The 11,297-nt window shown below is 40.1% G+C and overlaps 1 protein-coding gene across 14 annotated transcripts in view; it reads right to left on the reverse strand.

Annotated features, from left to right (window-relative positions):
* Positions 1-1,427: 1,427 nt before the first annotated feature.
* The window catches only part of Tcf12 (transcription factor 12), a 296,372-nt gene continuing 286,502 nt past the window's right edge, over positions 1,428-11,297 (reverse strand). For 10 of the 14 annotated variants that reach the window (XM_031345466.1, XM_031345461.1, XM_031345467.1 and 7 more), the window contains 2 exons: positions 8,332-8,485; positions 1,428-5,028 (listed from right to left, as the gene is read on the reverse strand). In XM_031345466.1, the coding sequence (XP_031201326.1) occupies positions 8,343-8,485 (143 nt within the window). In that variant the 3' untranslated portion in view covers positions 1,428-5,028; positions 8,332-8,342. The remainder of the gene's footprint in view (positions 5,029-8,331; positions 8,486-11,297) is intronic. The other 4 variants (XM_031345469.1, XM_031345465.1, XM_031345468.1 and 1 more) reach the window with 1 other exon arrangement.

Genomic DNA, 11,297 nt, shown 5'->3' on the forward strand with positions numbered 1-11,297 from the left:
TCTTGTGCCTCTTTGATGTCTTTCAGTTTTCAGTTTATGGGCCTATACTCTGGGTAGTCTTTTGAAGTTGCTATATAGAGAACTGGTTGTTGTTGCTTTTGACAACTGTTAGTAGATACAAACCTGGGTGCTTTTTTGTATGTTTATTTGTGATCTGCAACTTGATGGGGTCTTACACATCCTCAACTGGCTTCAAACTCACTGTTAGCTGAAGAGGACCTTGAACTGTCGATCCTGCCTCTACCCCCTGAGGCATGCACCTCCACACCCATTTCATATAGTGCTGCTGCTAGGGACTAAGCCCTTATGAAAACATGCTAGAGTGGACTTTCCTGTGACTATGTCCTAGAATACAGCAGACCCACAGGACTGAAGGCACTCACAGGGAAAACCCATGAGAGGAAATAAGAGGCTTCACACAGGTGGTTACAAAGATGTGGACTGTGTGTTCTCCAGCAGGCAGAGAGGGCCAAGTCCTCGGAAGGACTCCAGAACACCAAGCACAGCCCCCACAGTGGGTTGTACCTAGATTTACTCACCAGAGCCCATGGAAGTACAGGTCTTATTCTTCTAAATGTGCAGATCCACGGCTATGGTGTGGCAGAAAGAAAAGCAATGTGTATTTTGGAGCACCATCCGATTGGCAAGGTCCCCTTCCTTCACAGTGACTTCGGAAGACCCTTGGTTTTGTTTTGCTAGTTGTATAGGAGTTGTTGGAAGTCATGATGGTTTAACTTCAAGGCCTTTGTTTGAGGTTACCCTTTTGGGAACTTGCTGTTAGCTGTGTACCTGTTGTAGCATCTCGCTGGGTTCAGTGGCCTGAGGCCTGAGCACCATTTTTCGGTAGGCATCTCTCTGTTGTTAACCCCTGCAGGGTTGTGCAAGCCTTTCTAGGAGCCAAGTGACCATTTGTTTATGGCTCTTTACCCTCCTCCTTGCTCACTCTTCTAGATGACACGTCTGTATGATGGCCTTCCATTCCTGTTTACTCACTCCTTCTAGTAATACTCCTTACTTGCCCTTGGCATCTGCTTCCTGGGAACTCTGACAGCACTACCCACCCACAATGGTACTGGGCAAAGCCTATAGGCTCACCCTACCAGAATGTGAATGTTAAATAATAAATCTTCAGCCAGTGTGGTGCACACACCTTTAATCCTAACACTCGGGAGGTAGAGGCAGGCAGATCTTTTGGTCTACAATGTAAGTTCCAGGACAGTCAGGGCTACAGAGTGAAGCCCTGTTTTGAAAAACCACAAACAAACAAACAAATCTCCAATAAATCAAGAACAGAAACTGGAAAGCAGTGCTACCGTTTACTGGAGGACTGCAGAAGAATGTAGATTCCCACAAATACAGGCTGCTTTCTCCTGGGGTTATAAGTCACTCCCCACAGTGTAGCTGAAGAGGAATCACCCAGGAACTGGTTGAAATTCTATTTATTTTAAAAATATTCATAATTTAATTGCATACTTACTATGTGATAGGGACTATTGTAAGAGCTTTCCATACATTGTTTCATTCAATACTTAAATAATTCTTGAACAGATCTCCATTTTCCAGATAAGGAAATGGAATTAATTAGATGTTGAGCTTGGATTTGAATCAACTGACTGATGCCAAAACTAATACCCTTTATTAGCTAAATATACACACATACACAAACACACACACACACACACACACACACACACACACACACCCCTCTTCTGTGATATCTATTTAAAACAATTGAATTTCTAAGGAAGAAAAAAAATTCACGAACCAGAGAGAAATGGATGAAATACCTATAAAAGGGAGACTACTAAGTCAAGTTCCTTAGAAGCTGAACAGAGGGAAGAGAACTGAAGGCAGGTAGGGTTTGTAGGAAAGTTTTAAGTCTTGACTTGCTCCAAGTGCCCCTGGACACAGGATCTTCCTGGGCTCCTTCTTACAAATCTATTAATGAGGTAAGGTGACTAGCTCTCCAGATCCCATCTCACTTCAAACATAACTATTTTCTTCCTACACAGAGCTTTTAGTTTATCACTTTGTATGAAATAAAACTACCAAATTTTTACTTATCAAATTACACAAGAAGCAAGATGATCTGTTAGGCTGTACATAAACATCGAATTTCAAAATCCATCAAAAGAAGTGATTTGTCAAAATCCCGAGAGGACACAGCCTCCTCATGCAAAGGATCGCCCTATGGTCCCTATCTCAGGTTACCCATGAAGTCCTCACAGGAGTCCATGCATGCATGTATGTATACACGCATGCACGGATGTGGTGTTAGAAACAGATGAAAGAACTTTCACTAATGCTGCCATCCCCCTATTTTGGCAGGTTTGCTTGCTTATTTATTTTTTGGTTGTAGGTAAGAGAGAAGAGACATGAAAAAGCTGTGAGGTGCTTTAAGGGTCTTTTCCCATCATCTTCATTCTTCTCTAGATCTGCAAGAGGAGATGTTCTTTACTACCGACATGGCTTTGTTCGACTTTCAGGAAAAGACTTAAGAGGCCAGTGTCAGTAGAGAGGGCAAGAGGAGAGCTGTGTGGGCCCAGGTGTGTCATCTTAGCTCGCCCAGCCCCATGTGTCCTGCAGGGTCACCCGTGAAGCACAGTTAGTGCAGACAGGAAAAGCAGTTCCAGCCTTTCTGGGAGGAAGGAGATAGAGAAAAGAAAACAAAATGCATTATTCTGTGGGAAACAGGAGTGTAAAAAACTCACTAGTTTACTATGTTAAAAAAAGGATGGCACATTTATTGCTACATAAATGTTATATACATACTGTGTTTTCTGTTACAGCGACAGAAAAAAAAATTGAACTTCTTGCTGCTGGTTGAAAAGGTTTATCAATAATACCTTGAATTTGACACAGGATACAAATCTGCAATAAACCAACAATGGAAACTGGAGAACAAGATGAAAAGCAGCTCATCTCCAACAATTCGCTCTCACAATACTCCATAGGAACTACACGGTATGCTAGAACCTACTATGCTCTTAAAATGCTATGGTAAATTTCTGATATTAATGAATAGGTTATGGTAAATAACCCTACATTTTCTTTAACTACCTAATATAATAAAATAAAGTAAGAAACTTTTTACTGAAAACTTTTGATTTCAAAAATCTAGAAAGAGTAATATTTAGAATTCAAGAAATTTTCTTACAAGATTATTGTATAAAAGACTAGCTACAGTGAAAAATAAGCCAAATGTTTTTTCTTTCTATTTTATGAAGGAAAGCTTCTGGGCATACTGCAAAGTCTAATATAGCGAAAAAGACGACAAGCTCTGAAGAAAAAGGCCAGGCAGTGGCTTATGTTCACTCACACGTCATAGCAACAACTTCTGTTTTAGCTGATTAACACTGAAATGAAGAACAAGGCCACAGATAGAGTCTGGTGTAATTGGAGAACATATACAAATTAAGGTATGCAAATTAAGTCCACTAAGTTCACCAATGACTGACTTGTTAGAAATAGTCCTGATGGAGGATCTGAACGTCTTAACAGTTTTTGTTCTTTCAAAATTCTCCGGCGTCTCTAAGTTACAGAACAACTTGGGATTTTTCTTCTGTGTAGATTGCCACTGCTATTGGCTCTAAGGAGTTACTTAGCCAAGACCATCATGCTCAGCATGTTTTTCTCTCCCAGGGCTGCTGTGGTGGAAGACAGATTTCATGGAAGTTTAAAGTGATTACTGTGTCTTAAAAACAACTGTAAAGGATTAGAGATAGAGGGTACCTTAATGCATAATGCTAAGACAGACTGACAGGTACAGCTCAGTGCTAATCTGGCTCTTCTTGGGGTGGGGGCAGGTGGTTTGCAGGTGATTAAGTCACCCTCCTGCCCCACCCCCCACTGACCAGCCACTCAAAGGACAGAGAAGGAAAGCTAGGATAAGGAAATGTGACCATTGCTCTTGGATTCCATAGGTAATTAGCCTCAGAGTGGTTGAGTGCATTCATCACACTGCCTGTCCCAGTGACTACCAGGTTTTGTTACCACGAAAAAGTCATCTTTGTATTGTACTGAATGCATTTTGTGCTTACTTAACAGCTAACACTTTATAAGTACTATATTGTGTAGTACTTACTGCTTGGAAAACAAAGCAATTCCTAAAAAGTAGACTCTTCCTTGTAAGTTACACTTCTTGCTATTATAGCTTTACTATGAAACCTAGAAGCCTGAAAAGTCTTAGTGATTATTAGAAATAAAGCAATGTTTATTTGGGGGCAAATCCAGGGGACAAAAACTTCCCCTTTCAAAATCTTAGCTAGGCTATGGTCACAGATGGTGTCTGCTTATCACTTCAGGGACATGAACAAAGCATACAGGGTTGCAAGGAGGGTTCTGGACTGTGACCATAAACTATGCAGACTCAGATCAAATATAACACCCACAAAGAGAAAATAAAAATGAGTGAAAAAAACAAGAGAGAAATGCTATACCAAGTAATATTTTCCTATTTCATGGAAAACACTATTCATATGGCGAAGGTCGGAGAGGGCAACAAAGGACTCCCTTCCTTTTTAAGACACTAACAGGTATGCCGGGAATGCTAAGGGCCAATGGTTGCCACTGCTCTGTGAACAGCTTTAACAATGCTGGCATCAGCTGAGTGTGCATCAGCTTCCCACATGAACTTTTCCCTTTATATGTAGACCTCACAGTTCCATAACAATAAATAAAATTTGTAGTTACAATGCATTTGTCAATTCAGTTTAGGCACAAGGCAACTTCCACATTGAGTGGAGAGATGAGACAGTCTCTGATTGTGCAGAAGCGACACACTGCTTACAGCAGAATGATATGCTGCAAACACCTCATGGGCCAACGTTCTCTGATGAGCTTCCTATCCTCACTTCTAATGGAAGTGTTGACCAGTTGCTTTGATCATAGGATTACATGAGTTTCTTGTTTCAAGTGTTTTGCTTTTTCTTCTCCCTCCTGCCAGGTTTGTGTCTTCAGATAAACTGAGTTGTCCAAATCTTTATGAGGAGAGGTCACCTTCTATCTAGCCTACTGATGACTCTGGAACTGTGGCAGGGAGAGAAGAGGACAGTTAGTACATTTAATTATTAAGTATAACAATTATTAAAGATAACATCACTCTACAAATCCCAGTTATTGTTCATTACACTTAGGTTTGCGCTAGGTTAGTTCAAGTGACTTACTCTAGAGCCCTCAGGGTATCAGAATTCCCTCTTGATGGAAAGGCTAAGGCCCAAGATCCTCACTGGATGCCCGAAACTGTGCACAGTATCTTACTTGCACTATAACTTTCTCCCCTATACATAAATGCTTAGGATAAAGTTTACAAGTTGGGCATAGTAATACATGGGCAACAATAAACAATAAAACAGAGCACATAACATTTTAAGTCTCTGCTTTCTTTTTGAGACAGGGTCTCACTATGTATCTTTGGTTGGCTTAGAATTTGCTATGAAGACCAGGCTAACTTAGAACTCATAATCCTTGCATCTGCCGCAGAGTGCTGGGATTAAATGGATGTGCCACCATGCCCAGCCTTCACTGCAAATTGTTTATGGATTATTGTTGGCTCTAAGTAACTGGAGTCATGGAAAGTGAAACTTCCAAGGAAAGGGACTAGCTCTGCAATTGCAAGTTTTACCGTGTGTGTGTGTGTGTGTGTGTGTGTGTGTGTGTGTGTGTACAGGGAGCCTTCTGATTATGACTTTATACTTTAGCTTAGTCAGTCAATTATGCAAACTTCCATGCTGGGAGCAGGTGAGCTGGCAACACCTGACTTTAGATCCCACCCAATGACTGCTCAGCAGTGTGATCACAGCATCCCCTCAGTGCTGCACCCAGCCCACCATGTTAGGTTAATGGTTTATATTCATTTCTTCTCAAGAGAAAGATATGAAGTCTTAGCTGCTGGTCCATGGTAGGTTCTCACTAAGTATTTATCTAAAGAATTTAAGAAATACATGGGCAGTGGCGATGCATACCTTTAATCCTCATACTCTAGAGGCAGAGGTAGGCAGATCTCTGTGAGTTTGAGGCCAACCTGGTCTACAGTGCAAGATACAGGATAGCCAGGGCTGCACAGAGAAAGCCTGTCTTGGGGAGAAGGAAAAAAAAACCTAAGAAATTATTTTATTAGTTCAAACTTTATACACTTATATGTTTCCATTATAATGTATATATTAATAACCCTGAAAGATGCCATTATAACCCTTTATAATAGGAATATTAATAAGGAAAAATCATATTTTACTTTCTTATTAGATGATAGGCAATAATTCTGTTTGGTAATAGTGATACTCTTGGGAATAGAAAACTATTAAAAGTTACTTGGTTTTACACTGGTGGCAAATTGTTGGATATTTTTGTATGTTCCCTAAATTATTGCTACTATTAGTGCAAGTGCAGAAGCACATTTGCCATTGCATGCCTGTGGTGGTCTGAGGACAATGTGCAGGAGTAGGCTTCTCCTTCCATCATGTGGATACTGGGGATTGAACTCAGGCTGTCAAGTTTACATGGCAAGCACTTATAACCACTGAGCCATCTCCTGGGTCCCTCAGTGAGAATATCTCCACATACTATAGAAAGATAAGGCTAGAGATCCCTACACAGCAGGAAGTGCAAGAGTAAAGATCTGGGAGTAACTAAGAGAGAACGACAGTAGATAGGGAACATGACAGGCTCTGAGTCCAGTGTGGTGCTGACTATAAGTTCTTTTCAGTCTGAGGGAAACTCAGCACTTGAGCTCTGTATGAAGCTGTTTCTCAGTATTGTTCTTCTAGACCTATCAACTTAAAAAGTCACCTCTGCACTGAGAAACAGTGGTGTGTTTTTATCCAAAGACACCAACATTTATTTATAAGATGGATCGGCTACTTTCCTAGATTCTGTTTTCTATAGAATACAGGGCAATGGCTCGCCTTTTGGAGAGTGTGTGAATTAACAAGCTCTTCTTGCCTGAGGATGCTGTGACTACATGATGACTGGAAGTATTGTGGGCAGTGGTTTAGAGTTCCCTCCAGGATGCTGCTGTTACAGTGATAACTGACTACCAGCATGCTGACCTGTCTTCCTTTTCTCCTTTTCCAGTGCAGTCTAATTTGATCCTAAGGAGTGGTGGCATAAACCAAATCCGACATGAAAGAGCAATTTACTTACTAACTATTCTATCAAATTCCAGACTTTCACCTCAAAATGAAGAAACTACATTTGGTATCATTTCTGCTTCCATCCATTTGCCTGTACTATTTTAAATCTGTTGAAAAATATAAGAAAATAATTATATAATGTTTAAGGCAGGTTATAAAAATGAAGTTATGGTTGGAAGTGGTAGCACATGCCCTCAATCCTAGCATTTGGGTGGTAGAAGCAGGCAGAGCTCTGAGTTCAAGGGCAGCTTGGTCTACAGAGTGAGTTCTAGAGAGGTTTACATAGTATAGCCCTGTCTCAAAAAAACCAAACATTCTAAAAATACAATTACCAGTTCTACTCTTAATCCATGCTGCTAGCTAAAGTGCTAGTTTAAAATATTTAATTATAGTTTACAGTGATCAGTTTCTTAAATATTAACTTTGCAACTAAGTCTGTGTAGGTGAAACTCCAGCAGAGAGAACTACTTTGGGTTTGTCTTATATTCATCCATCAGTGGGTTCTAGAGTGTGCTCAATTCATGACTAGATGAGCACAGCAGCTGCATCTCACAATCTCCATCCAAGGACCCAGGTGGAAGTGTACAGTAATGGGATACAGAGAAGAGTCGGAGCCAGTACTTGTGACAAAAGAATGTGGAGTGAGGGTGGGAACAGGGACAGTTTGAGAAAGGAGTCACTGTGATGTCCTCTTCTTGGAGCATGAGCACACATGCTGACTCAGACCTGGCATGTCTTTATGAGCCATAAGCTGTTCAAACGATTTAAACAACAAGTAGTCTAAAATGACACTGGCTTTGATAAGACAACAGGAAGGTTCATTCATTGTATTCCAAATTATATAATTTTACCAAATTATTTGTGGCCTTCACAATCACCGGAGCCTGCCATAGAGAACTACTCTGCAAGTTCTAATCACTATAAAATGAAATGATATTTAAAAAAAAAAAAAAAAAAAAAAAAGGAGCTGGGCAGTGGTGGCGCACACCTTTAATCCCAGCACTTGGGAGGCAGAGGCAGGCGGATTTCTGAGTTCGAGGCCAGCCTGGTCTACAGAGTGAGTTCCAGGATAGCCAGGGCTACACAGAGAAACCCTGTCTCCAATAAATAAATAAATAAATAAATAAATAAATAAATAAATAAATAAATAAATAAATAATGAAGTGGTATCCTTGTACTTCCCCCTCAGACCCATACTCACTTGGCTGATGTTTACAGATGACCCATAGGGTTGGTAGTCTCACTAAGCCCAGGATGGGTTCCTGGCAATGTGGTGGGCGGCTCTGCTGACGCAGCAGAGACTTTTTCTTCTTCTCTTCTCTTAAGGCAGGCTGCTTTAGGGTTGAGGTTCCTCTCTACAGCAGAAGGAGAGAACTGGCATCATTATGTAAAAAGACAAACCAAGGACTGGGGCTGGGGGTCACACAAGTGGCAGTGAGATTGGATCTCTAGGCCTGACTGGTGTCTGTTACCATGGCTAGCCTCTAACTTGTGGCTATCTTCCTGCCTAGGCCACCAAAGCAGGCTAAAGACTGTTAGGTCTTAAGTTGAACAAACTGGTGTTCTTTCTGTGAGGATGATCAATCTCTGTAACTTCATTTTTATATTAAATCAAATTTACAGAAGCAGCCATGCTATGCTCACACTAAAACTTCAGTATTAAATGAGATGCCAGAATTCCTAATAACTACTTTGCAGTTTCTCTATTTTTTATTATTATTTAGTCTCTTATGGCTTAATTTGTTTGAAATTAACATGCTAATCTAGGTAAGTGCTATTATTTGTCAATCAAATTCTCCTTAAGAGTCCTGTTATGATAAGAGTACACTGAGTTGATATGAAGGCCTGATACCCAATTTATACCCAGAAAGACATCTGCGCTGCACCTCAAATTTACCAGTTCAGAAAAGTATCCCTTTGTAGGGAGGCAGATGACTATGGCATTCCTTCCTGTCTATTCCGATATGGCATATGTTTATAGCAGAAACAAAAATGATATAAGGAACTGTCATAAGCAAGACACCTACGCTTACTTTTCTATTTCTTTTTTTACAACATAGAATAAGATGGCAGAGTTCTTTCTGTGGCTGTGTTATAACAAGGAAGGCGCTAAAACATTTTATAGAAGATAGCCAAGATGTGATGTGTGATGCACATATATGTCTCAGAGAAGTCCTAAGAACAGGCTACCATAGGAAATGAAAAGATGGGGCTGGCGAGTTATCTCAGTAGTAAAAACTGGTCAATCTCATTGAGGCCCAGAGTACAAACCTCAGCATCCATGTGATGGCTCAAAATTGTCTATAACTGTAGATGCATGTGGTCTGATGCCTTCTTTGGTGTGTAGATAGAAATGCAGACAAAGACTCTGCCTGTCTCTGCCTCTTAAGTGCTGGAATTAAAGGTATGCACCACAAAGTCCAGAAGATATTGCATTTTTAAAATGTCATATTTTCTAGAAATTGGTGCTTGGCTCAATGCTCCTAGCACAGCTCTCTTTGTTAATGTTTTCCCTTCTAAGGAAGGTAAGTGTATTTGAATGTGTACATTTTAGTGCCTACCTGTAGTCCACATCTTAGTTATAAAGAGAAAAGGGCTCTATTATGGTAAACCCAGTTGACTCTATGAAATACAACTGACAAAGAACGATATAATATCAGTTTACATTCTGCTTCTCTAAGGCCCAGTATTTAGGGAAAATGCATAAAACCTATATAATTATGAGGAGAATTAATGAAAGAAGAAAAGTACTTTATTCTTTACTTATTAAGGATTCTTAGGTACAAATGGTATGTTTGTCATTTAGATAAAAAATATCAACATGAGGCTGGAAAGAGGGTTAAGTGGTTAGAAGCATACACTGTTCTTGCAGAGTGGCTTATAACCACCAATAACTCCAGAGCTGGGGGATCCAATGTCTCTGGCGTCCTTGGGCATTGGCCCTCACAAGCACATACCCATGTACATAATTAAAGATAAATCTTTAAAATAGAACAATGGCTTTCTTTTCCCTGTTTGTGGCTCTGGGATGAACTCATGGTATATGTATGCTCAGACTGTACTTTAGCACTCAGATGCACATATAACCCAAGTGCTGCTTTCTCAACAGGAAACTATCTTAGCTTAAGAGGAGGAGCTTGTCTTTTGATAGGTATCATGGAATTGTTGAGACAATGGTCTCAGGACCAGAGACTAAAGGTAATGTGAACTAAGAGAACAAAGTGAGACTTACAGGTTTTCAAAAGGGAACAGGCTCTTATTTCTCTTCTAGTGGACCACTGCTCTGAGCTAACAATGACTCTTTTCACAATAAGACCTAGGGGTATAATGTAATAGTTGAGAAGAACCAGAGCCTCCAGCTTGACATGTTAGCCAAGATCTTATAGAGATCTTTGTCTGAGAGTCAGACAAAGAATAGTTAGGACTGGAAGAAACAAACTATTCTAGCAGATTCTACTTAAAGTATCCACAGCTTTCATAACAGCAGCAGCAGCAGCAGCAGCTTCAAAGGCCTATGTTACTCTCTTATATCCTTGATGTAAACAAACAGCCCTGACCAATGTGCTGCATAGCCAGAAAGGTCTGATACAAATCCAAGTGGAACCAGATTCCTATATTTTCAACAAGAGTTTTTCTACTGAATTTTTGGCTAATTGAATAGTCACTTCTTTACATTACTAAGGGAAAGCAAATATCTACACTATTATGACTCCATGGAGATACATGCTAACACAAGAATTTTAGTGATAGTTTCCTTATATAGATAGCTGTTCTTGTAGTTAACAGCTGACTTCTTTTAACCTTCATTTTTAATAATGAAATCACAATCTCACTCAATGTTGTAACACACCAACAAAAATGGTATCAGTATGTTTTCATAAACCTCAAATACACTGCATTATCATTAGTTTCACTTTCTTTCCCTGAGGCTTTTTACGCACAGGTAAGTACCCTCTAGGCCAGTGAGTAGACAAGGTGTTTCATAAACTGACTTGCCTATGCAAGAGCTTTCCTGGGTCTCACAGCTTTATTTTTCCTGTGTATGTCCCTATTGGCAAGTATATGCTCCAAATACTTTCTGAGCTACACATGGGAAGCCGGTTTGTGAAGGTATCCCCCGTCTGTCCCAAACTGATAACACTGGAGTCCTGGTTTTTTTTTTTTTTT

This window comes from Mastomys coucha, unplaced genomic scaffold, assembly GCF_008632895.1.
Source record: "Mastomys coucha isolate ucsf_1 unplaced genomic scaffold, UCSF_Mcou_1 pScaffold23, whole genome shotgun sequence".
Taxonomy (NCBI): Eukaryota; Metazoa; Chordata; class Mammalia; order Rodentia; family Muridae; genus Mastomys; species Mastomys coucha.